General features: G+C 44.8%; 1 protein-coding gene across 3 annotated transcripts; it reads left to right on the top strand.

Annotated features, from left to right (window-relative positions):
• The first annotated feature begins 288 nt into the window (after positions 1–288).
• fam124a (family with sequence similarity 124 member A) lies at positions 289–26470 on the top strand. 3 transcript variants are annotated; one of them, XM_088646667.1, is made up of 5 exons: positions 290–717; positions 1174–1223; positions 7365–7396; positions 16414–17156; positions 25217–26470. In XM_088646667.1, the coding sequence occupies exons 3-5, from the start codon at positions 7381–7383 to the stop codon at positions 25949–25951; spliced, it is 1494 nt and encodes a 497-aa protein (XP_088502793.1). In that variant the 5' UTR covers positions 290–717; positions 1174–1223; positions 7365–7380; the 3' UTR covers positions 25952–26470. The 3 variants fall into 3 exon arrangements, with proteins under 3 accessions (XP_088502784.1, XP_088502793.1, XP_088502776.1); XM_088646650.1 differs by lacking the exon at positions 1174–1223 and having other exon boundaries at positions 291–717; XM_088646658.1 differs by lacking the exons at positions 1174–1223; positions 7365–7396 and having other exon boundaries at positions 289–717.
• The last annotated feature ends 439 nt before the right edge of the window (positions 26471–26909 follow it).

Genomic DNA, 26909 nt, shown 5'->3' with positions numbered 1-26909 from the left:
TACAAAAACAACATGTTCAGCTACAGGAAGGCATTTTATTGGCACTTGGAAAATGTACTTTACGCAGACTGTGATACTGTGATACTTGGATACTAATTATTTGCACTATTAAGTAGTTTAGAAGTTTTTTTGAAAATAAAATACCAACAAACTCTACAGTATAGCTCCCAGGGACCATCGTAATCAAAAACAATCACAATGATTTTTTTCCACCGTTTCTCCTAATATCAGTGCATCCCCTAGCTCAAATCTGTTGATAGCTTAGGCAGGGCATGAACCCTCCCGCTCCACGGATACACGATACGATGCGTAAAGACCAAAAGAGAGCTTTCAAGAAGGCGGAGGCGATATGTGCAATTTGTTCAGACGAGGCGACCGAGCAGCCTCGCTTGTTCAAGGTCAGCGCTGCTTCTGAAGGCAGCAGCCGGCTGTGCGTGACAGAGGCGTCGCCTCTCGGCAGTGACGCAGCGCACCCCAGCCGAAGCGCAGCCTGTTGAGCTGCCGGGAGAGGGCTAAGCTCCGAGATCCTGCTCCTGTCAGCTTCGGGACGGAAAACTTCTTCTTCTTCTTCTCCTTTTTTTTTTAAACTCCAAAAGGACATCTCGGCACGCGTCAGGCTGAAGGGAAGAGCGCGAGTGAAATCATGTCTTGGTGCTCCGAGATAGAGAAGAACTCCACCGAGGATGATTGTGTGGACTCGGGAGCTGAGACCGGAGGGTGAGTCGAGACTAGCGGGGTACAGCCGACTAGCGGACTACAAGGGCGAAAATGTTCTGCGCGCTGGCTGCAGCCTTTTTTCTCTTCTCTCTCTGTCGCAATCACTTGGACCGATACTGGAACAGAGCAGCCGAGTTTAGTGTACAGATCCTTCTGTCTCCGAAACCACGTTAAGGTATTTTGACAGCGCACAGGCTGACGTAAAGTTCCATCTCGAAATTGTTTATGAGCACCAGAGAACTTTAATAACTTTTTTAAAAGCCGCACTTCATTAGCTGAAGGATAACCTCATCCACCTGCTGTGCGCAGTCACAAAGCAACAAACATCTGGCTAAATCCATGCTCCATGTCGGATGATAACGTTATGATGTATTCGCATAGATGCGCGGTTTTGTGGAAATACATACGACGCAGAAGGATTTAACGTTCTGACATGTATTTACTGTCCGTTTGCAGCTTTGGTTACTAAGCAAAGATGATTGGGTCTGTTCCTGGTGTACTGCTAGGTATGTGGCTGTTACAGCAGTTTCTGAATGTGCTGGCGAAGGTGGTTCTGTGTGTGTTAGTAAGTGTAGAGCAGGGGTGGCCAGCCTTGGCTCTTGGTTTCATTTTGAGCCTCCCAATGAATTCATTACTGAATTGATTCTTAATTGCTTAATTAATCCTGATGCTGAAGACCACTCAGATAATACAGTGGGATTGTCTTTAGGATAGACTCGCAATGCAGTGGAATTGAAGAGCCAAGGTAGACCACCCTCTGTTTTAGAGACTAGCAGTCTGTAGGATGTTGATGTGCTGTGATTACGTCCTTGATTCTTCGTGAGTGTAATGAAGAGGGAAATGACAGCTGTGTTAATTTTAGGCATGCACTCCTGGTACCATGCAGTTCGGTGTGATTCACAGCCCTGTAGTTTCATGTGACCACCTGTCAAGCACACATTATTGATGTACACTTGAAGTGTACTTCAAGTGGAAATCTCAACTCTATAAACTTTACAAAGCTAGTGAAAACATTTTTTTTCAGTACAACTCTTCTCAAATATTTATTTTCCATCATAGATGCATATGTTACCATAGGTTGGAAAGACACAGGGTTAGGTTAAGATTGATTCTTAAAATCATAATAACACTTCATAATAACTATGTCTTCAGCATGGATATTCTTTTAAGAGCACTTTACTCATTCCTGTGTCACTGCCTGTGTTAAACTGTTGAAGATACCTACTATCAACCCAATGAGGAGAGTGAGCTGAAAGGCATCCTGTTATTGGTAAACATTCTTCCCTTTTTATGTTTCTCTTTATTTTCAGTCTCATAGTGAGGTTATTTTGCTTTCTATTATTTTATCCTGTTTTGTTCATGGCTTAAGCAATAATAAAGCTGATATGGCAAGTGAAAAGCTCATTGTCAAAGTCTGTGACTGGTTGACAGAGATGCCTCTCCAGATGGCCAGTGACAGCACACATCCTCTTTAAAAAAAATAAAACACACACCCCGATCATTTTGGTACCCGCTGTGCCAACGTCATTATGCAGATTTGCTGGATAATCCTTTGAGAAACAATGGTTTTTCTCATTAGTGTCAGAAGGAGCATGTTTGTTTTTCTGTTCTATTCTGCCAATAGAATGCTTAGTTTTTTACTTTCACACGATATCAGGTTGTTTATTGGCTTTCTCTCATCTGTGCAAAATTTACTGCTTGAAATATTTGCTGATGTTTAGCTGTGTATTCTAGCATGTATAAGGTCATCTAAAATGTTCCTTTTCCCTGAGATAAATGGATGATAGAGAAATTCTGTATAGTAAACAGTTTTCTAAAGATTCTAAGGTTTATTTAATCAAAACCTTAACCTGTAAGTGTCATGAATTAGCCCAACAGTTATTAAGTATCCATAGTATTAGTTTTTCAGGCCTTTTTTTGTTAGGTTTGTAGTCATTAAAAGCACATGACAAATTTTGGCATTATTGCGTTTTTCTTATGTAGAGAGTTGATAGAACATAAAATACAATGAAGGGAAAACAGAGGCTGTTTTTAATCTGGGTTCAGGTGATGTACCTCTTTATGTGCATTTTATTAGTGGGATCATAAAAATTCAAGACCAAATTGCGTAGGTTACTGCCGTGGGTGACTCATAACAATGTTTTTAGTTGTCCATTCCAATAAGGGAAAGATATAATAGTTAAGATAGAAGAACTGTGTGTTGGGGCACCTGTTGATGATCTAAAAATTAAATGTGTCTGAGTATTTTACATCCACCTGGAACACCTTGTGTTCCCCGAGATTCTGCAGCATTCTGGAGTGCATGAGTATGATTTGGCACAACACTGGAATCTTCTAAACATTTGGGCCTGAAGTTCAAAGGCAGAACATTAATGAGATGTGCCAGCTGACTGCGCTGCGCATTGCACCTTGTGAGCTGGACAGGCACTCAGTGTAAATTGGAAGCTTAGGACAAACATTGTTTTGCTAATCCAATCAGAAGAGAGTCTCTGGACAGACTCCTCTCTGCCTTTCCCAAATGGGTTTGATGAGGACTTAGAACATTTTGTAATGCAGGATAATAGGATGTTAGCCAGCTTATTCATGGGCACACACTCAATCCACTTGACCAGCAGGTTTCCAAAAATAATTAAGTAAATGCAATGTTTAACTTAAACTGCCAGAACAGTTGTATTCAGCAGAAGGCATCAGTTTGTGGTATGATGGGAAAAAAGAGTAAAGTTGAAAAGAACAAATAAGTTAAATGAAAATCCAATAAAGGGCTTAGTTACCCATCCCTGTAGCTAGGTGTGTTTGAAAAATGGCAGTGGCATGCTTTGGGACATACAGGAATCTGATACTGCTGTTTATCTTCATGTCTAATGAAAAAGGAAATCATATCAATATTGGCATCATTTAAAATATGCAGGATGTTTTTCAAGAGAATATTCAGATAGCAGTAACCACATGTTCAGGCACATAACAGTTTTCAGACAGAGTGGGTAGGACAGATTCCCTCAAAAGTTTTTCAACAAACGTTTTCTGATCAAAAATTCTTCAGATTACCCTTGAAAGTTGAAACACAGTTATGGAAGAGCTTTAAAGTAAGCCTGCATTCATGCAGACACCAGATCAGAATCCTGATGACAACAAAGAACTTGAAGGTTTCTGTACCTGACCTGTGAGCAGCGACTATGAACTCATAACCAATATCACAACCTTCAGTTTCATTTGTTTCAAGTTTTGCGTTCATTTAACCTTTCAATTCTCTACATGCAGAACAAAAAATGTATAATTTTACCATGGAACACATACTGTAACTGAATATATGTTTAGGATTAAGAATTTAAATCTTTTAACAGGGTTACTTCAGCAGAAAAATCGATTGCGAAATTTCAGCATGTCCTTATAAATGTGTAAAAGCCGTGTGGAAGTAGATTTTGTACACTGTAAGACATGGACTAACAAGGGGGGGATCTGTTATGTTTGCACAATTGATTATGGAGTTTTCTTTCTAAGGTATTTGTGTTTGGGATTATGCAGAATGAAAGCAGCACACAAGAGGTGTTAATCCTTTGTTCTAAATCTCTCTTTCCTGTCCTCTTCATTATCAGTTGAGACAGTGTTACATGCCATTCCAAACTTGTAATCTTTTTCCAGAAGTTTTCCCCTTAATTAAAAGGAATCATTATTGTTCACAGACCAATCCTTTGTTAAGAACTCTGTGTGAGAAGACAGGAGAACTATTGAAAAATTCTCAAAATGTTAAACCAGCTACTATAAGGTATTAACACCAAGTTAACACCAATTTTTTTCCTTGAGCAAGAGCCTGAAAAAACATGTTTGTCTATTTAAATAAAAGATATTTGTCCTTGTATTATCTTTAAACCCACAATAGTGTCACTCAGAAATCATAGTGAATCATAATTTGTCAGTTTCTTTAATGACACAAATATTTCAGGAAATTTCGAACTTCAAAAGATTTGGATAGGTTCCAGTATAAGAGATTTTCTTCAGATCTCTATAATGTTGTTAAGGTGATCTGGTCACCAAGAAGAGTAAGGTTGACCACGAAAATGAGTCCTTTTTGCTACTGTTCTACGAATCATCAACGTCCTTCTTTTTGGTGCGTGCAACAGACTGGAATGCAAAATGTAAATATAAATATAAAGCAGAGGAGAAGGTGTAGCCCCAACACTAAATCACAGCCTCACTTCTCCGAGAATGTGAGCTCCACACTTCCAGACCCTGAGGAGTTAGCAGAGCTGGACAGAGAGCTTCAGTCTACGAAGTATTATCACTTTCAGTCTGCTTGGGGGAAGAGCTCTTTAAACACGCCAGACAAAAAATATACAACTCACTCCCCGCCTCAAAGAGAGCAGGAAACTGAGTATGCTGCCTGGTGCTACTTCAAATTCCCCATGACAGTGGAAACAGGAATTGCTCTGTTGGGGCGGAAAAGAAAAATTGATGCATGTGGACCTGTGTTTTGTTCATTGTTCTGTAAACTGGTGTCAAACCTCTTCTAAAAGTCCTGGTATATTTTTGGAACACATCTAAAACAAACACTAGGACATTGAACATTTGACTCTTATGAAGGAGGGTGCGCTCCATTGAGTGCCTCCAAACTGGAATTCAAACCCTCTTTTTTGGGACCCAATAGGACCCAATCGCTCCTGTGTAGTACTGCAGATAATGTCAAAAAATGTCTGAATGCCCTGCGAAAAGAATTCTGTTAACTAAGTTTCAATCAAGGAATATTCCAAAATGGTCAGAAAGGCCATGTATAGGTCATATACATATTATAGTACAGATACTTTACTAGGTTTATACAGACGTCCCTTTTTATCCAAATCCCGAGTTAGCAGAGGTGAATTGATTGAACGCTGCGTTATTAAGCGTGCTCACCGTTAATTTACATTTTGAGTTGAAGATTTTTGTTACAGCGCCCAAAGCTCCCCAACACCATGCCAGACAGAACCAAGGTTTCCTCCACATCGTCTGTTTTTAAATGAGTGTTCATGTGCAAGTGAATGCGACCATCCGCCCAAACATCATCGAAAAACCAGCTGCAAAAAGTGAAAATGCTACAGGGTCCCACACTTCTACAAAAACAGACAGACTCCAAGCACCAGCAGCAGTGTTCTCCAAATATTTCCTTAGTTATCTATGGCTTTTTAGGTCAGTAGCAGGGAAAAAGGTGTTTCACCGAAGTCTTGGTGTTGGGCTTTCTTTTTGTGGAGTCGCCTGGCTAAAATGTTAGTTAAGAATAAGCAAAGAGTAAACATTTTGAGTATGCAACCTCAACATGTCCTAACTCACAAGCCCCAGTTTTTCAACTTGATATCGAGTGTTCTGAAATCTAGCCTGAAAACTTTTTAGGAAGGATTTTAAGAACGTTTTTTTCTCTCCCGTGTTCGTCTTCTTAAGGTGACGTTTTAATGCTGCAAAGAGCGAAAAAAGGTGTGTCTTTTTAATACATGCAGGGATACAAGAGGAAATATGAAGAACGAAACGTGTGGTGCAGAGAAAACGTTTATGAGGCATTATGAGATCATCTGGAACAAATGGGACTTCTGTGAGCTGACAGGTTCTACCTGAACCAGAGGAGGACCGCTGCACTGGGGACAGTACTGAGCAGCTGAAGAGTATTTAGACCAGTAACCCGCAGGATAATTCTAGGGGGATCAAGAAAGATTGGGGCCACACTGAGAACAAACTTAAACCGAATAACAGCTCCCATTCTTAAACAGCTCAGTGGTAGAAGCCTCATGGGTAAAAGGCAGTCACTGTAGGCCACTGCAGTAACAGATAAACAGTCCTGTGGGAATAGCTGACTGGGGGAAGATGATATGGATGAGTCTAAAATGAATGGATATACTTTTATTGGGTGACAGGCAGGGAAGAAGGTACTGGTGGGGTGGGCTTATAAATCCAGAAATCCCTGCAAGCTAGGTACCACAAGCAAGATGGTATAGGCAGTGTAAATGGCTATTAGGGTTCAATCAGAGTTAACACTAGGTACATAATGTAGACACAGGGGCAAGTAAGCTACCAAATGATGAGGTCAGGAAGGAATGTAGCAAAGGCAATGTTACTGTATGTTAATGGGAGATTTTAATGGTCCATGTATAATTTAGGACGCTCTAATGAGCATAACAGAAGCCGAAATGGATATGGCTGGAGTGGATAATGATTGCTTCTTGGCCCCATTTGGAAAGAAAACTACTAGGAAGCTGTTATTGGCTTTTTCTAACACCCATAGGGCAGTAGATGTGATAGAACAAGTGAGATAGCGTGATCATAGTTTGATCATTTTAATGTATATTTTTAAATCATGAAACCATTAGTGATCTGATTTGGGTATTAAGACTTGAGGTGGAATAAAAACCTCCAGACACACCAGGCCTTCAGGACCAGGATTGCCAATCCTTGATGTAAAGAGTTCCCCACAGAAGCAGCTATTTCTTTTACTCTCACTGGCATTTGGGAATAAATCACTTGTGTCAACTGTACTCGGGGGTCCAGACCTGGGTCTATCCCAACTTGTGCTATTGTCTGCCTGTCTGGGCTCCAGCTCTCTGTGACCTTGTGTTGAACCAAACTGTTATTGAAAATGGATTGATAGATGGATGTACTCAGGGGCCGAACTGTTCTTTCTGTTGCAGGTCTGACTACAGCCCAATGTCTTCTGCTAGCAGTAAGTAAACTTTCTTGTTCATGCTTGGTTTCTGCATCTGACATCGTCAATGTTTAAATCAGCTGCACCTAAAATGTGAAGTTACACCATTCAAGGGGACTCTGCATTTCTTTGTCTCCAATAACAGAGAGCAGATTTGGTTTCTCTATGCATCCATGAGTTCTGCAAAACTACCTTCAAACTGTGCAGCCGATCTGTACCCGTCTGCCCTGAGGCGTGCAGAATGGGCGACGGTAGCTCTTAACAATCACAGCCTTGGTTTCATTTTGTAAAAGCCCGGCGTGTTCCACATGTGTATTGTGACCTTACTGCTGCTGCCACAGCTAGTGTGGATCACAATACAGGGATTATGTCCAATATTAGACCATTAATCTCTGCTCTAGGAAATGGAATTAACCTAAATGAAGAACAGGAAACCCAGGCCACTGACAAAAGCACAAACCCGATTTTTGTGTTTTTCCTGTTAAATCCTGGCTGTGTCTACTCTGTATTGTCTTTGGGCATTACTCAGTAGCAGATGAAAACTGTGGCTTCCAGCACACTGCTCTTCCAAACTCTGCTGGGACCCTGCAGAACAATGATGTGTCATTCCTCTTTGTTTCCTGAAGATGAACCACTCAAATGCTTAAGTGAAAACTTTGCTGAAAGTAGTTCTATTGTTTTGAAAAAAAGGACAAGGAAAGGTGGTGTTCAGCTTATTAAATACAGTTTGCACTGAAGGCAATATATCATGCTTTCTTGTGTTTTGGGTTTGGCCCGGATGAGGGTCTCCACCCTGTAGCTCTCTCTCAGCTCAAAAGCTCTGCAAATTCCAATAACTTTCTCCCCTCCCTCTGCCACAAGCACTGAAGGGCCTTCTTTCATTTCTGTACTTCAAAATTAACTGGAACTGTTGGTGACATATAACTGTTATTTCAGTCTGCTGAAGTAATTGTTCTTTCCAAAATTCTGGTGCTACTGTATGTTTTTCTCCACTGAAGGCAGTGCTGTGTGGAGCAGTTCAAGTGGGCAGCTGTGTCAGCACGCGTAGGTTGCAGAGGAACAAGTAAAGGTTTATTCCCTGCCGGAAAGCGAGGAAAAGACACACAGTGTTTCGGCTGTGGTGCCATCTTCAGGTGTGAAGAATTGTAGGTGGACTCCAGTTGCATCACTGAACTTACCATAAGCATCACCCCACTCTTTCTATAGTTTGTTTTCTGCCACATTGGAAGCACAGATCCATGCATCAGGGCAGACGCTGGAATGCCGGATCCTCTAACACTTTGTTTCTCTCGAGTGGGGCAGCTGTGCTTTTCTTTCAAGCGCAGGACCCTTTGGCCTACAATTGCCGACCTTTGCCTACTGGGGCAACTGAGCTGTCACTTTTTTTACATCTGCTGGCCTACTTGCAGATCGGGGGTTAACCTATATAAACAGAGACAGCCCCTGCTCTGTGCCGTGCCTGCCTTCTTTAAATTCGCTGGGCCTGTTTTCACAGCGGGCTTCTGGAAATGTGCTGACAGTCAGACATATAGGCAGGGATGTCCATCCTGTCTGCAGAACACAATTAATCACAGTAACGTGTTTATCTGTAAGGGAGGAGAAAACCAAGAGGGGCTTTTCCCAGGCACACAAATCCTGTCTGCTCTTCACAGGCCGATCACTGCGGTCCTTTCCTTTCTCCAAGAAAGCATCAAGCATCCGAAGTGACAGGAAACAGACTTGTTTTCAAAGACCGTACATTGAAGCCTAGTTTTCTGCAAGTTAAATGTATCGTCTCTGTGTGTATTGTAACACTAGAAAAGGAATTTTCCACTTTGTGCGTTTTTTAACAAGATGGCCAAAATGAGAACTTCAGTGAATTAGCACAGGCAATTTGCAGCTCTTGTTAAAAATGCTAATTGACTACACTTAAAGTTATTTATGAGAAAAACCTCAGTATTGGGTTTATTATCCCTGCGGTAGATTACATCTAAGGTTTAGAACAGGCAATTTGCTTTTGGGGAATAGTGGGTAATTTGATATCCGTAACTTGAGATCCATCTGAGGAATGTTGCTTTCATTGAGCTGCCGCCACAGAGAAAACAAAACAAAACTTGGGGTTTAAGGGGTATGGGGGGGGGGGGGGGGGGATTGCTGGTCCTCTGATTATACCAAATTTTGTGCAATTTGCTTCAATGTTGCAGGAGTTAGCAGAAGACCTTCCTCGGGCTCTGTTTATTCAGGTCCGCAGAGACTAAATCAATGGGCCTGCTGTACTGTACACACAGCAGTGAACACGGTTCGCTGATAAGCTGGCCATGACACGCACTCTCTCAATACTGTTTGAATTTACAAAAGAACATTTGACTTCTGCTTTAACAGTCTTTCTGCTCACTTATATAATATCGTTAATGCTCTGCTTCATATTGTGTTTTGTGCCTTATAACAAACACTGACCTAGATTCTCATGCACATGTGCTTTTGTACTTACTGCTGGGTAAGGCTGAAATATTGAGCAAAGGTTGCCAGGTTCTGGGGGTTGGGATGGGGAGTAAAATTACAAGAGATTTTCATTTTATCGTGATTAAACATTGCTCTCGTCCTCAGATTTTTGGGACCTTATGAACATGTACTGTACTTTATCCTCTGTCTGAGAACAGAACGATCATTCTTAGTGAAACCAACGCTGTGCTGTACACTGCCCTTTTATCCTATATTTCGCTTTTCAGTAAAGTCAAAAAGCTGTGAAATCAGCTTGTATCATTACGCTCCTCGCTTGAGTTTATGAGAAACATATGTAGCTGTTTATTTTAATTACTGCGAGATGTTCTCAGCACAGGCTGAGCTTTATTTTCTTCTGCAGAAAGAGCTTTTATTGCTGCAAGGATGAAGTCTGGAGTATGATTTGCATATACAGTAAAAGCTCTGTGAATCCTGGGAGAGAATGAGCTGAGTAACCCATTGTTTCCCGTACAGCACCAAAGCAAACTACGGTATGTGCATCATCTGCAGCTGCTGTGTCTGAGTTTGTTTTCAGGCCTGTCAGAGAGAGGGGTGCACTTAAAGTGCCAGTTTCCGTTTGGCAGTGTGCTCTAACACAGTTCCGCTAGGAGAGGAAGTTCGCATCATAATCCAGTTTGACAATGAACAGGAGTTATTTCAAGCTTATGTTCTGTATATACTGTACAGTAACAACCCTGCATAAGAAAGCAAGTTACTTAGTATATTTGTAAATGCTTAAAAAATCCAAGAATCTGTCCCCAACTCACTGAAAACAGTTGAGGTGCTGTTAAATGACAAATCACACATAAATCAAGAGAACAGTTAAATTTAACTGTTGCATTTTAAAATCTTACGTTTTAACTGGTTTATTTGACGTTCATCAAACATTGGGCAGGGGACAAATGTCAGATTTTCACATAAAATTAAAGCTTTAACCTTTTGATTTACAGTATTACGCTTTTTCCCTAATTTCTAAAAAGATTAACAAAGCTTCTGTAAACTTTGTTGCACATGTTTGGCAGCAGAGACATTTGCAAGCTGTCAGTATAACAAATATGAGAGGTTATACAGCTCTTTCACATGCAAACACTTCAGCTCATTCTGGGTAGTGTTTGGAGACCGTGCCACGCCCTGTGTGTTAGGTTAGCTGCATTAGAATATGTTGAGACATTTAATTGGTGTTTCACATAAAATATTAAAGATCTTTATTTCAGACTTTTCTTCTTTCTATTTTAATCTATTTTCTCACTAAAGTCACATGCTTGTGTCAGTTTCATGCTCTCAACTTTTTGAAATTTCTTTCAAACACTCCTTTTCGAAAGACTCTCCTCTTTAGGAATTGAATGATCAGGAAACACTGATCATTCACACAATGACAACACCCCCAAAGGAGCAGCACCCTTTTCCCACTTCCGTAATTCCCCCTTGACCCCTCTGACCCCCCCCCCCCCCTCACTGAACCCATCCCATCTCAGATAGCCACACCCCGAAATTCTGCAAAACCAAAACCAGCTCAGTAACCAGGAGATAGCAGCAGGACCAGCAGTGCTGTTCTGTATCGTAGGATTCCTTCACCAAGCCATTGTAGGACACCAGGACCAGAGCGGTAGGCAGCTCCCTTTGAACATCATTAGACAAGGCGAGGGTGAGGGCCAGCTGGCACCAGGCAAAGGAGAGCGGCCACTGCCATCGAAGTGTAATCGTTCTCTGGCCAGTCACGCCCTTTTCTGTCGGTGTACTACAGTAGGTCAATTTATAATAATAATAATAATAATAATTGCTTACACTTATATAGCGCTTTTTCTGGACACTCCACTCAAAGTGCTTTACAGGTAATGGGGACTCCCCTCCACCACCACCAATGTGCAGCCCCACCTGGATGATGCGACGGCAGCCATAGTGCGCCAGAACGCTCACCACACATCAGCGATCAGTGGGGAGGAGAGCAGAGTGATGTAGCCAATTCATAGAGGGGGATTATTAAGAGGCCATGATTAGTAAGGGCCAATGGGAAATTTGGCCAGGACACCGGGGTTACACCCCTACTCTTTTCGAGAAGCGCCCTGGGATTTTTAATGACCACAGAGAGTCAGGACCTTGGTTTTACGTCTCATCCGAAGGACGGCGCCTGTTTACAGTATAGTGTCCCCGTCACTATACTGGGGCATTAGGACCCACATGGACCGCAGGGTGACCGCCCCCTGCTGGCCCCACTAACACCTCTTCCAGCAGCAACCTTAGTTTTTCCCAAGAGGTCTCCCATCCAGGTACTGACCAGGCTCACACCTGCTTAGCTTCAGTGGGTTGCCAGTTGTGAGTTGCAGGGTGAATTTACTGGTTGGTTCTGGCATTCAGCAGTAAGACGTGAGGAGATGAAGGAACACTCCACTTTAGCACTATAATAATAATAATTCATAATAATTGCTTACACTTATATAGCACTTTTCTGGACACTCCACTCAAAGCGCTCTACAGGTGATTGGGATCCCCTCCACCACCACCAGTGTGCAGCCCCACCTGGATGATGCACCAGGACGCTCCCCACACACACCAGCTCTCAGTGGGGAGGAGAGCAGAGTGATGAAGCCAGTTCAGAGATGGGGATTATTAGGAGGCCGTGATTGGTAAGGGCCAATGGGAAACTGTGGACAGTGTCATATATATCCTTCTCCCAGACACTGGAACATCTGTGCATTCCCTGACCATATGGAAAAATTGTGCCTGTAGCTCCCTGGGAAAACAGAATACTCTTTCGTGTGTCAGTAATATGCATAAGAAAATGTTCCTGAGGGGTTAAGTAGGTTCTGTGTGATGAAGTTGGAATACAGCAACTTGTGAAAGGGATTTTTAAATGCATAATTCAGATGACTCCAACTAGTATCCTGAGAGATGCTCCCTTCTACCAGAGATAAGTCTCTTTTCCAACTACCGTTGATCCTCAGTGCTTTATGCAAAGAATAAAACTAGGACACTCATCCCAAAATCCTCTCCCCTGCCTCTAACACAAAGGGTGGATAGGGACTTCGGTCCCAGGGAGCTCCACGTTTGCAGAACAAAGACGTTTGCAAAAAAGAAATGATTTTGCTATGGCATGAGTGGAGTTCATGGAAGGTGCTGTACGTCCCTAACAGTGTCTGAAACGTTATTAATTCCCTTATTTGAGAATTGTGAAAAGACGGGAGGACACCCTCCCCAGATAAGAGACTTGCATTATAAAAACTGGAGAATGCGAAAACCATTTTGCTCTGATTTTAATGTTGTGCCATTGATGTCATACTGCAGTTAGGTACAAAACACTGGGGTCAGAGAACAGCAGCAAAACACAATATGTCAGAGAACAGCAGCAACCTGTTGTAACCTTGGGGGAGAGTTCTTCTGTAGCTGTTGACATGAAGCTGCAGCTCCGTTATCTGACCATACCCAGTCTGGATGCAGCACAAATGACCGGGAATACATCTTGAGGACTGGTAAAGATAATCTTCCGGAGTTTGAGTTGGAAGCTGTGTCAGCACGTGTAGACTGCAAAGGAACAGGTAAAGGGTTTTCCATGCTGAAAGGCTGTGGAGCCTTCTTCAAGTGTCATGTGACAAACGTTCTGCTTCTTCAAGTGTCATATGACAAACGTTCTGCTGATTTCTAATGTTTTATTGTCAAAGAATTAACACACGGCCGTCGTTCCCCTCCACACAAACAAACTGTATTGGAAGGTGAGATGTGTGGTGTTGTAGAAACCCTTAACCATTCTTCCTAAGTGTAGAGTCACTGTAGCTGGCTGTTTTGGAATGGCCTGTTGTGTTTCTCACGTCTCGGATCACAGTTAGAACCCACAATCAAAAAGCTCAGCCTGTGGCTGGGCAAAGACTTTCAGTAGTTGCGCCAGTCAGGAAGCCTATATTTGAAATCCTACTTGATAAATGCAGTCTGAGTCGTTCAGTTGTTGAGGATTTTTAGAAATCTGAAACAGATTGTTTGCGGTGTTCTGTTGTTCATGCCTACAATTAGCCATTTAGTAGCTTTAAATGCAACATCGTGTAGGTCTTTCATCGCACAATGCATCAGTTAGAATCTTACATTCAAAATCCCAGCTTTCTTTCCTGCTCTGTGAGCTTTATGGAACATTTTTATTGATATGTCGCTAAACTTAGTGGTTTTATTTTTTCATCAAGATTTGAAATAAAACAAAATGTTAAATGAACCCTAAATGCATTACAGTTGCTCTGGAAGAAACTTCAGAAGGAGCCACTTAAAGAAGCCGGGCTTTTGGGCAGGGATTAGCACTGCAATCTGTGACTGTCTGCCTGGTTAATTTGGACATCTTTTCTTTCCAAATGGCATGCCAGCAAGATTGTAATGACCTGTGAGACTGAGATCCCTACCTTACAATTCTAAGATCGAGAAACACGGCTGCACAAATTGAAACAATGGTATTGCTGCCTGTGATTTGCTTTTAGCCTGGCCAGTACAGCCTTTTAAAAATGGTATACTTTTTCCTTGTGTTTTTATTCAACGTGTACAAATATAAGTGTTTTAAGTTAGATGTTTCCTTTTGCTTTTTATTCATGGTGTACAAATATAACTGGTTTATGTCTGTTTTGTTGTTGCAAAAGAGCAACCTTTCCTTCTATACAACATGCTTGAAAACAGTATAAGAACATTGTAGCCATTCAAAGGCTGAGGGTCTCTTCTTAAATTTCAGCTGCCAGTTGTTTTTAATTACTTTTACAGACATGTATAATAAAGGCTTGCCTGACATACAGTACCACAGCCTTAATTAAGCTTATGGGACCAATCATAAACAACTAAATGTTGAAACATGAACCCTCTTCAATTATCTTACATTGTTTCTTTGTGGGGCACTATGCCAGTAAGATATTGTTACCTAGCACTGAAAAAGTTAATCATTGCAACTCAGCAGGACACTGAGATTTTGCAAATACAGATGATCATTTATCGTTTTCTTTTTTTTGCAGTTTGGCCTTTGTATTTTGTTATTCTTGCTTTTGAGATCTCTTCAGGCAAGCCCTTTCCTTTCCAGATTAAAAACAGGTTGTTTAACAAATCAGCAGTTCTGTTTAATACTTCACTGCCCACATTTCTGCTCACTGACAGATTCTTATGTCATCTTGTATTGAGTCTGCCATTTTGATGGCTCTCTGCTGCTGAGCGTCTAGGCTGCTGTGGGCCCTGACGAGACCCTCTATGTTGTAAGAGAGGAAACAGGCAGGGTAATACGATCAATGTGGATATACTCACTTTTTCCTGCCATGATTAGTGTAAATAAACCGTTCATTGTCTCCTTATTGTGTCTGGTTTAATTTTAATGATTACCCACATATGCCTTTTTTTTTGCCTTTGCAAGGCATTGAGTGGCTCTTAAAGCCTGAAGTATAGTTTCACCAAGTCTTCTGAAAGTGAGGCAAAAAAACATCCCTCATGTTAGAGGTCATGGCTTAACAAGGCAGAATGAATTTCCACAGAAGAGGACTGTGTTGTACTATCAATCCGTTTTTTAAAACACAGACATCCCCGGGCTCAAGTGACTCAACCAGTAAAGGTGCTGTGTCAGATTTAGGCCCTTTCGCTTGCTGACAGAGCAGGATTCTCCCAGCAGGCTTCAGTGAGCCAGGGACTCCAGCTTCCTGTGCAGCAGCAGTCTATGACCTGCCACAGGTCTTCTGCGCTTGCCGTGAGGAAGCCAGGTCAGCGCTGCTCATCCAGCCAGTGCTTGCTCTTCTGCACGAGGCTGCGGAGCCCGCAGTGAGAGAACGAATGACTGAGAGCACCTTCCGTCCTGCTGCATTGTGCCTGTGCTGTGAGGAGAGGGACAGTCTCAGGAGGTTACAGTGAGCCCCACTGACTGTGCACAAAGGTCGGGGAGAGTTGTGCCAGTCGTTGGTCTCTGTCTGAGAGATGAACGGTCACAGCCACCGATTTCTCCCCACACAACAAAAGAGGATTTTCTCTGCTGTGTTTGTCACCTAAGATCCTAACAACGGGTTTGGATCAGCACTCTGGTGGTCCTTGTAGTGGCTTTCCCCGAGCTCTGGTGGTTATCATGGGGAGGGACTTAGAATAAAGAAAACGAATGCTCTGTAGAGCAGATGACTGCCTCTGCTCTTCCAGAGCTCGGAGCCCTTATCAGACAGTCCAATTAATAATGCAGAAAAGGCACGCTTTCGTGATTCCTGAAACACACAACACATTTCTCTGGAATTAAAATAATCTATTCAGATTGGGATTTTTAATGACCACAGAGAATCAGGACCTCGGTTTTATGTGTCATCCGAAAAAAGATGACTTTTTACAGGATAGTGTCCCCGTCACTATACTGGGGCAGGGTGAGCACCCCCTATTGGACCCAGTAGCAACCTTAGCTTTCCCAGGTGGTCTCCAGTGAGCACTGACCAGGCTCACACCTGCTGAGCTTCAGTGGGGCTGCCAGCTGTGAGCTGCAGGGTGATACAACTGCACACTACTACACTTCACACTTCACACGCAGAGCACTGAAGGATGCCAGTCATAGTAAGCTTCTGCCCTTGCCCTTTGCTCTTGAGGTGAGCTGTCCTCGGGCGACCTGCAGGACCCCTTCCTGGTGAGCGTGCACATCATCACTGACCCGGGAAACGCCAAGGCCCTGCAGAAGGCGGCAGACAGCGTGCTCGCCTGGATCCACCCGGAGCTGCAGCTCTTCCGGGTGTCGGAGCGCGGGGCCTGGAGGAGGCCGAAGAGGCCCCGGCCGGGGGGGGGGGCGGGCCAGCCCTCTCTGGCCGTCATCCTCTTCCTGCAGGAGGAGTACGGCGAGGAGCAGGTCCTGCAGCTGCACAGCGCCCTGCGGGCCCCGCCCTGGCAGTTCCACCACACCGAGAAGGTCAACGGGCGCCTGCTGCCCTACATGCCCTGCAGCCAGGACTTCTTCACCCTGGCCGCGGGCACGCCGCTCTGGGCGGTGCGGCCGGTGCACTACGGCAAGGAGATCGTGCGCTTCACCGTCTACTGCCGCCACGAGAACTTCGCCGACATGGTCAGGATGTACCAGCTGGTGCTGCAGAGGGAGCTCGCCCAGCGGCGGGAGGACTTCTGCTTCTTCGTGGTCTATGCCAGCCTGGACACGGAGGTGCAGCTCTCCCTGAAGAGGCTCCCCAGGGGCCAGAGCCCCGCCCCCACGGAGTCGGCCGTCGTGGAGTTCCGCGTGCAGGACATCGGGCGGCTGGTGCCCCTGCTGCCCCACCCCTGCACCCCCATCAGCGAGGTGCGCTGGCAGACCGAGGACTACGACGGCAATAAGATCCTCCTGCAGGTAAGTGGGAAGCCCACGGCTTCACACCTGCTTGCCTTTAGCCTGAGCTCCAGTCGCAGTTTTCACACCTGGAAGGGCTGCTGCCCCGCCCGCTGGCTCAGTTACGACACATGGCAGCTGCGTATCATATCTCTGGTTATACGCAATCTCGCATTTCCATACATCTGGGCGAATATTCAATTCCCACATTGGCCTATCGGATGACATTTCAGAAGCGTTTAAGCATCACTGCTAGATAACACTTCAGAGGTGTTCTGCAGTAAGCCCAGTGTCACCAGTGTAAATTTCAGCCACCTGCGTATGGGTGCAATAATGGTATGAGACTGGGAGTAATCTCTTGGTCAAATCATTGTTTCTAGTTTCACAAAGAAAATAGCCCTCTGACAAAGACAAAGAGTATTAAACTCCCTCTGTCATTGCGTCAGAGATATAGAACACTTATGGTCATCTGATATCAGTGTCCTGAAGGAAAGACTCGCAAATACAGTAAAAGTGCTTGAACCTCATGATTCGGTGCATGAACGACTGTGTTACAGCTCCTTTTCATGTTTAGTGTTTCTATTGTTAAGTGTGTTCATATTTGCTATTTGTAATGATAAGGGGGGGGTTCAGTGTGCTGCAGATCACCATGGACGTCTTAAAATGCATCACGTAGCTGGTCTTGTCTAGATTGTTTAAAAAGCAGGCAAATACCATATATAGTGCTAATAAAGCACCATGCTCTGTGACAGGAAACATGCAGTACTGAGCATGGAAAACAAATTAAAAGCTTGGATGCTAGACTGGAAATAAATCTTTGGAAGAGCTAAATCACGCAAAACAAACCAGCCTCTCAGTAAAATAACAAAAGGCCTTTTTTTATCTTTCCTCTCCCTCCAGGTAGCTATACTTTGCATCCTTTGTGCAAGCGTACAGATTATGATAGCCTTGCATTCCTTCCAACATACACAGCTTTCAGGCTCATGGGCCAAATTAGTGCGCAGGACCAGGAAGCTGCTGAACTCCACCGCATCACCTGCTGAAACACGATCATTTCAAAATGTGTTTTCCATAAGCCGACACTGTGAGGATGCATGAAAGCAAGGAGACCTCCTGAAGCTTTAGAGATATTAGCTCAGTGATGTGGTTTGCTTTGGCTAGCGCTGCATTCCTTTCCATCAGACCTAAATGTGGTGTGATGAATAGAGACTCCCTCATCTCTCTTTGAGCACAGAGAGGTTGTGTAACAATACCTGCACTGGCGGCTTCAGAGGCAAGTTTATCAGCCCACAGGGAATCTCACAACAGAGCTCTGTCTGTCTGGACTTCTGGACTGGCTATCACTTACAGTGGGGATTTATATCAGCATGGAATTAGATAACAGCTTCTGAAATAAATGTGGATTAGTCTTAGGTGGGAACTGTTCCATTATGGAGATTGGAAACTGTGTGCCTCTGCTGTTCTGATCCCATCTGGGTTGCTGATTCGGGCTCTCGCCCTGGCGTCTTGGGATGCTTTGCTTTGTCTACTTCCACATGGACTCAAGAGCCTTTCGTTAAGTTGCAAAGTGGGAATGTAAGGGATTCCAAAAGAGATTCGGTGTGTGCCTCAAGTGCATGGTCAACCCATACACTGAGCTCACATAGCAGCAGTGACATTGATATGTGTAGAATATATTTTAAATTGAGTAGCCAAATTTTAGGAGAGACATTCTAGTATGTCAAGTGCATGCAGTATACTTTCAGATGAATTGTCAAAATGGTTTGAGGGGCCAGTAAAAATCAAAATGTAGATGTCACGACTTCAAATAAATGTTTAAGTGGCTCATATAAAAGAGAGGATGACATTTGAGCCATTGTTCTTATGCTAGTTTAAAGCAGATATTTCTAGTGCTCCAGCCAATACTCAAATGGACTGAAAATGTTCATCGAGAACTAAGTCACAGTCTGGCTCGACCTGCTTGTCTGAGAGCTGTGGGACCAGGAGGCCGGGACCCCCCTACAGAGAGTGGGGTGACCAAGGGGCAGCTGGACAGGAGGAGCTGGAAGAGGGACGCAGGAGACAAGTGTGAAAAAGGAAAAGGGGAATTTAGGAAATGACATTAGATAATTATTATGAGTTAGGAGAATGAACGGCAGCTGTCATCTCTCCTGAACACTGGTTATCAACACCATTTCATATTTTTTGTGTATGTACAGTATGTGCCATTCCCACAAAGACTCTGCTGAACCTCTTTTTAGATCATTGTCAGGGCATCAGGCTCATCTTTATGTGCCACCTGCTGACAGACAGAATATCCCTAGACTCAGTGAATCTTCGTTTACACACACTGCATCTGCTACATGTATGATAAGCTCATTTATATGCTAGGCTTTTCGTAGAGACAAACAGCTGGTGTTTCACTTTGTAGTTCTGCTGTGACATGCACTAATAAGATAAGCGCAAGCCACCTTCTGAAAAGGGTCAGAAATGAACTAAGACTTCAAAAGGTTACTGGAACAGCTGATCTCAGGTGACAGGAAAAGAGATTTATCAATGTTCATAGGTGTGTTTCAATATAAATGTATACTATGAGGCATTAAAATGCAACAAATGGTGGCTCCTATTCTCATTTGTTGTGTTTCTAATGCCTCTCAATATATTTCCTACAATTAATTACAATTCTTAAATCCATTGTGCATGAGAATTTTTTTACCAGGTTTAAAGTATGAAAGGAATGTTGTAGTATTAAATATTCTTCATGCAAACAACAAGATCAGCAATAATTCCTAAGAATAAGTGGGAAAAAACTGTACTCGTCAGTCACACAATGCTTCACATGTTGACATTTACACAATTTATTGCTTTTCCTTTTATATTGTTTGCTAAATAAATGTTTTTGCATACCAGTATTTTAGACAGCTAAATTGAAACCATTTTGATGTGAGGTCAGGCATTTGCTCTGCCGATTCTGAATCTGCTGAAAGAGATGTGCTGTTCTGCATTGCTTAATGTTGCATGAATAACTAACTGCCAGAACACTGGACCATTGTCAGCACAGGGACAAGGGATCTCTGCGCTCAGACGTGCTTAGCACAAACTGTTTGAAATGCCAGGCTGAGCCCGGCGAAGGCAGAGCAAGGTAAGATAAAGGCACGAATGTTTCAGCCACAGCCACCAGCTGAGTGCAGCACTTCCTAACATGCAGAACAGCAGTACACTCCAGGCGGTCTATAAGATTGGGAAAGAAAAGAGTAATTTCACTCTTGATAAAAATGTTACTAATAACTGGAATATTCCCAGTTAGTTTAGTTTAGGTTTATTTTTTTTATTTCCAAAACCTTCCTTTGAGGGTTCTACATGACAAGTAGTAATGATTAAGTACTTTTAAAAAATGTTCATTTTTATTAATCAGTGAATGGGTTACCTTTCCTCAAGCACTGGCAAGCACAGAGTGTAGAGGATTGTCTGAGACCACAGCCCACATGGTCCTGTATATTTAAGATTTAAGAGTGTATTAATGCCCTGAGAGGAAAGTAAAGCACAGAGGAAGCTCGGAGAATAAGAACAGTTATGTCTCCCTGGGAATTATTATATAGCTCATTTCCCTCCGTTTTATTTTTAAAGAAAACACAGTAGAAGTCAGACGTGTGTTTTCTTGCCAGAGTGAAAGAAGCAGGGAGGTACAAGTATTGCTCAGAACATGTAAAAAAAAGGGAATTAAACAGCTCTTAAAAGGAAAGATATTGTTGCTCTGTAATTAGTTAGGAAAAGACAAGGGCAGACAGATGAATTCCAGGGACTGAAGGAGCGCCCCACGCTGGACAGGCTGAAAGAACTGAGCAGGTGTAGTCTTGAACAGAGAAGAGTATGAGGGGACATTGCACAAGTATGCAGACGGTACAATCCGGAAGTAAGTGGAAATGGACACGGGGAGGAGACGACGAGGAGCTGGGCAGGTTGACAAACGGGGGCGTGACGGCCGTGCGCTGGTGCTCGGGGGGGGGGGCGTGGCCGTGGCGAACAAGTCCAGAGGGGTCCAGGGGGTCATCCAGGGCGAAGTCCAAAAGTCCAGAGCCGGGTGACCCATCCAAGACGAAATGAGGCGAGACTTAAAAACCGGTGAGTGGGATCCGGTGCAGGGACGGGGAATAAAAACGGGTTAACGAGGCCAGGCGCTCCGGGCCCCCAGATGGTCGGGTCACTCCAGGACTTCCGGGCGGCCATCTCCCAGTGCTGAGCCCAGAAGAGTGAGAGCACCAGGCTTAAATAAAGAGGGGCTGGACAGGAGGCAGGTGCACATAATCTACAAAGGGAAAGAGCCGGAGCGCCCTTAAGAGGAGGGATTACGATCGTGATAAAAACCTCCAATGGCATTGACAAAGCCAACCCAGAGGAGTGAACACTGAGCGCAAACCACAAGGCACAAGTGCAATATTCTTAATGCAAAGGGTTGTGGGAGTTCGGGAACAAGCTGCTCTACCATGTTGCCGAAGACGATGCCCTGGCTTCTTCCAGAAATGGCCGGATGTGATCCTCACAGTGTGCCCACCTTAAAAAAATAAAATGGTATATGATTGTGGTCTAGCCTGTCTGGTCAAAATAGCACACAGTGTAAACCGTTTTTGGCGATATTAATACGAAATTCAGTCACTCACTCCTCAGAGCGCAATGAAAAGACGAGAGCTCTGCGCTTCCTGATCTGACCCAGAATTTGAGTTGCTCTGCTTGCCGGCAGTGGTGGTTTCCAAGCTTTGGCCTCAGTAGTGGCTGAGAAGAAGGCACAGGGCATCGCTGCCTTCACTGTGTCACCCAACTTCACTCGTCTGAGTGCACAGCTAACCGTAGCATGTTAGTTAGTGCTAGCCGAGCACTCGTGGGAAGAACTCCATGGGAAAAGGTGACAGAGAGGCAGAAACCATCCCTGCACTTAGATGCGTGTCTCCATGAGTTACCATTCTTAACAGGGGATGCGCCTTGTGAGTTTAACCGCAACCAAACCAGAAATGGATAACACTGTATCTCAGCTTAACTGGGCTTTCAGGCAAAGATCTGCAAGGGCAAGCATTTATTTACGTTTGAACTGTCAGGTATCAGTGAGCAAATGTTTGAAGGATAATGTTAACTGTAGGTATGGGGATGTATTTTGATATACAGTACTAATACGAATTAAATCAACGCACTGCACATTGCGTTTCGCTGCACAATAACAACCATTAATTTGACAGTGAGGTCAGTTGATAATAAACTGGGAAACTACTTGAAATCCGGGGCCGTCTGTCGGTGGAGGCTCCTGTTATATTGGGGGTAACAGGAGGTGGTTTACATTGATCTGTGTCCGTTACATTTCCCAACTGTCTGTCTAATTATAATGCTTCCTGCTGTAAACCTGCCAGAGAGTCATTAGGAACCGGGGTGTGAGAGTGTCCACTGTCTACCCAAGAGCACTGCATCCTCAGCCCAGTTCACTACTAACTATCCGACAGGCTAGATGAATGGCCCCCTCTCAGGGGTGGAGTCTTAGCTACCCTGTCAACAGGTGGTACTGTAAAAGGCACAAAGCAAAGGACGACCTCAAGGTTTCTGACTGAGGACCAGAGGGAAGGCTTGGCTCACGCCCAGGAGTCGGACGCCAAAAACTCGAAAACTCTCTGAATACACGATGGTACCCTGGTGCTCGGTCTCGTTTGTCTCGTGTGTCAGTGTTTCCACTGAGAGTGTGCTACTGTGTGCCACAAGCAGCAGGCCTCCCCAACCAAGGGCCTCTGGACGTTTTAAGGGCCTGCCCTCCCTCTTCTGGAAGCAGCAGGTCTCTACATCACAGATCGAACCTCTTTATTGATGAAGAAGAGGGAGAGGAAAGGAGAGGAGCCATGTTAAACTGCGCTTCCTACTCAAACTTCATAAAATCTTGAGAGAACAGTTGGAGTTTCCGATCTTTGCCAGTAGTGAGTGACGATGCTCAGAAACAGGCCGTCAGGATGGACTGATTCTGCAATCAAAACTTTTCTTAATATTGTGATTACGGTACTTGGTTAATTAAAAATACGTTTAGTGCTTACTCATACCGAAACTAGCTGGCCACTCTGGACAAGCGTTGGTTAATCTGCTGTGCTTGAGCAATCGAGTTCTATCTCCGAGGTACAACAAATACAATCCAGCCGTTTTGAGTTGGAAACTGTTTCCAGGGCCCAATTAGTGCTGAAGTAGAAAGTTGAGATGTTCTTAACTGGAAACAGGAGAGAAACAGTAGGTCGGATATTTATTCTCTGTTATTCCAGCGGTGCACTGAGCCTAGTGATGTGATTGCACAGAAGGTCACATTCCAATGAGAATTACAAGCAGGTCCATTCAAAACACTCCTCTGACTAAAAACAATGCAATCTGAATAAAACATTATTTGAAGAAACATGCCCATAAATAGGTCCTTTGTTTATTAGCGGTCTGATAGTCGTTACCAGTGTGGCCAGTGTGGTGTAATAGGCTGTCCTATAAGCATTTCTGTCATTGAAACTCCAATCATCCTATTATTTACATTTTACAAAGCTATCCTATCAAGTGCTCAGCAATCTCTGAGGGCCACATGCCGTGACATGATTAAATCCCTGCTGATGTCATATGATTGTTTCATTTTGGGGGGGCTTGGGATCTGGGGATTTAAAGGGAAGACACCGGGTTTTGTCGTGAAACACTGTCGATTGCAGAGCAGGGCTTGAGGACACCGGGCAGCAGCAACGTCTTTACAGCTGTATAACCTGCTGCTTCTCAGGGCTCAGCCACAGCCCACGTCAAGGGAGACAACCCCGGTGAAAGGTCTCGGCAAGCTTCTCGCAGCTGGTGTGAGAACTGCACTCTGATATAACGAGTTCCATATGTCGTGTGATTTGTGAGCTACCGGGTTTGATGAAAGGGGCAGTAAAAACAAGAAACAGTAAAAACAGGTGTCAAATTAATATTAGAATCACTGTACCCAGAAGAGGGTTCTGGAATCTTAAGAACGACAACAGCATTCACCAACAATTTATCGCTTGCTTTATCAGAAGGCTGAAGGAATGAAACCGTCCTCCTAGCAGTGCCGATATGTCATTCTTCAGGTTGTTTTTTTTTTTTTAGAAAATTCTAACGCCGGTCACATTGCTGCACAGAAAAAGAGAGAAGAATGTTTTGCCAAGCACAGAGCTACATGTACAGTAATTACTCACCAAGGTTACTTCCAATTTCAAGGTGAATCGGAAACCAGTTCCTAACTGCGCTGGAGGATGCGAGTAGGAAAACAAGAGAAATGTTGTAGCAATGGCAAAAATAAAATCTCGCTCGTGCTGTAATCTCAGTTTCATCAGGAATCAGTAAGTAGATGAACACGGTCAATATTTAAATGTTAGACCACATCGTTCACATAGAAATATATATTTTAAATTGCAATGTGGACTGTAATTTCTGGTATGTATAAAATGTCTTTATAAAATGTATGTAGTAAATGAGTTACCATTTAGAGTGATGCACATATTTCATGCCAAACATCAATGTTTCATACTCCAGAATAAACCCTGCCTGCTCAGTGATGAAATATAGTTAATTTTATTAATAATGTGAGGTGAGAGACTGTGTTCAGAACCAGAGCTGGGAATTCAGAGTGAAGGCAAATACATTTAAATACACTCCTGGAAGGTACAAATAGCACTAGAAATAAAACGATGCCTGAAAAGGGACCCGTGTCCCTGCTGGGTTCAATACAGATTCCTCTTTTCCCAGAACGTTTACCAGGTGGTTGTTTGCCGTACCAGCGGTAGAATCTGCAGTGGAAAAGAAAAATCATCTACGTGACATGGTTCCCCGATGGCTGCTGTGATCTGGCCCTGACTAGATCTGCCCGGAGCTGTGGGAGACCGAGCTGCAGCTGTTCCAGTCTGCTGCCCTCTCTATCCCACCTTTCCGAGTCCTTCCCCAGAATGAACTATTTCATGCTGTGCGAACGCTAGCGAACGGCATGAAGCCGTGGGCCGTTGCTTTGATCCGAAGACTGTCTCTCGGGCGTGGGCGTGAGGAACAGCGATCTCCGTGCGCCCGCGGTAATCTGGCTCCTGTTTCTGTGGCCCCTCCAGGTGCGAGGCTCCACCAGACTGTCCCGGCGGAGACACACGGTCGCCCAGTTCGCCCCCCCGGCTGCCGGGCCGCCCCCCGCCCCGCCGGCCGGCTGCCTCCACCAGGGCCGGGGCCCGGTCTCCTACAGGAGCCGCCGGTACCACAGGACCGCCTCGCGGGCCCGGCAGCAGCACCGGCTCTCCCAGCAGGACCTGCCGGGCCTGAGCGGCGGGGAGCGGGAGCGGGAGGGGAGCCGGGGGCTCAGCGCGGAGCCCGCGGGCTCCTTCTGGACCGGCCACCGGACCCGCTCCCTCCTGTGCCTCCCGACCGCCCGCGACGGCCTCCCCGACCCCGGCTCCCGCTTCGACATCGACGCCCTGGTGGGGGCCGAGGAGACGGACGTGGACACGGGCCGCAGGGTCGCCGGTGGGGACATGTCTGTCGTATCGGCCTACGCCCGGCCCCCCCAGAGGCCGCCCCCCCGGCCCAGGCCCCTCTCGGCGTCGGGCAACCCCCTCCCCTCCTTCGGGGGACTCTGGTGCGGACCGCGGCCCCCCCCGGCCTGCTCCCCCCTCCGGGACCGGGCCTCCTCGCCGCGGCCCTTCTCTCCCCGGCCCCCGCGGCCCCACAGCGCCTCCCTCCCGCCCTGCTGGCGCCCGCCCCCCGCGGCAGACAGCGGCCAGGGGCCAGAGACGCAGGACTGCGCCCCCGGAGGGGGACCGGCCGAAGAAGAGGAGCAGGAGTTCTTCATCTAGACCTGAGCGGCCTGGCTCACGGCGAGGAGAGGAGGGGGCTCAATCATCGCTGCACAGCACCGGGGGAGCAGGAGGAAGCTCTACCCTGGACCACTCAGAAGAGAGGAGGGCCTGTTGCTGCCAGGAGCTGAAAAATTGATTTACACTCTTGCTGATGACATCTTTTTGAGCTCGTCTCAAGCACATAACTACCCAGGCCTGCCCTCCTGTTCTGAGAGAGGAGCGAGGGTGACGCGCTCTTCACTAGTCGCACTGTGACACTGTTAAGTGAAATGCAGTATTAGGCAGCTCTTGGAAAGCTCTAAATAAAAATGCACTAAGTATACTGAGAAACCACTGACTAAGATGCTTTCAAAGCCACGTTTGTTATTGTTTGTGTGTAGTTTTGCTATGAAAAACATGTTACTAAAACAAATGTTACTGATCTCTCCTTCCTGTAATCTCATCTACTCCGTGAGTCGTGAAAAGAGCAATGGCAAAACAAAACAACGACAATAAACAAGACTCAGACAAGTGAAATCCAGCCTCTGATATAAAGCGGGAAAATAACAGAAGATTTTGCGAGGAATGCCATGTGAAATTCTGAAAGCAGAAATGAAAATCGGTAACAATATGCGAGCGCTTTTGATCCACAGCAAATGGGAATACATCAGAATTAGAAAACTGATGTGCTGGGAGAGAGCTTTGTATTGTTAGCTAAAAGAGCCGCACAGAACTTTGTTTAAAGCCGTTTCACCAAAACAGCCAAGTTCGTTTCTTCCTGTTGGACCTCTGTCTAGCTTCTTACGCAGGGCATGAAGCTGTGTTTAGGAAGCTAGATGGCTCTTAAACCTGCCTGAAAGCTGAGAAATGCTGAAGCATACAGTACAAACACTCAGATTCCACAGTTGCTGGTCAGTTCTGTATAACGAACAAAATCAAAGGAGGCTCGCTCAAGTCCTCATGTCTCCAGTGTCCA

Source organism: Lepisosteus platostomus, chromosome 2 (assembly GCF_059453375.1).
Source record: "Lepisosteus platostomus isolate fLepPlt1 chromosome 2, fLepPlt1.hap1, whole genome shotgun sequence".
Taxonomy (NCBI): Eukaryota; Metazoa; Chordata; class Actinopteri; order Semionotiformes; family Lepisosteidae; genus Lepisosteus; species Lepisosteus platostomus.
This window is presented reverse-complemented; position numbering and strand designations above follow the sequence as displayed.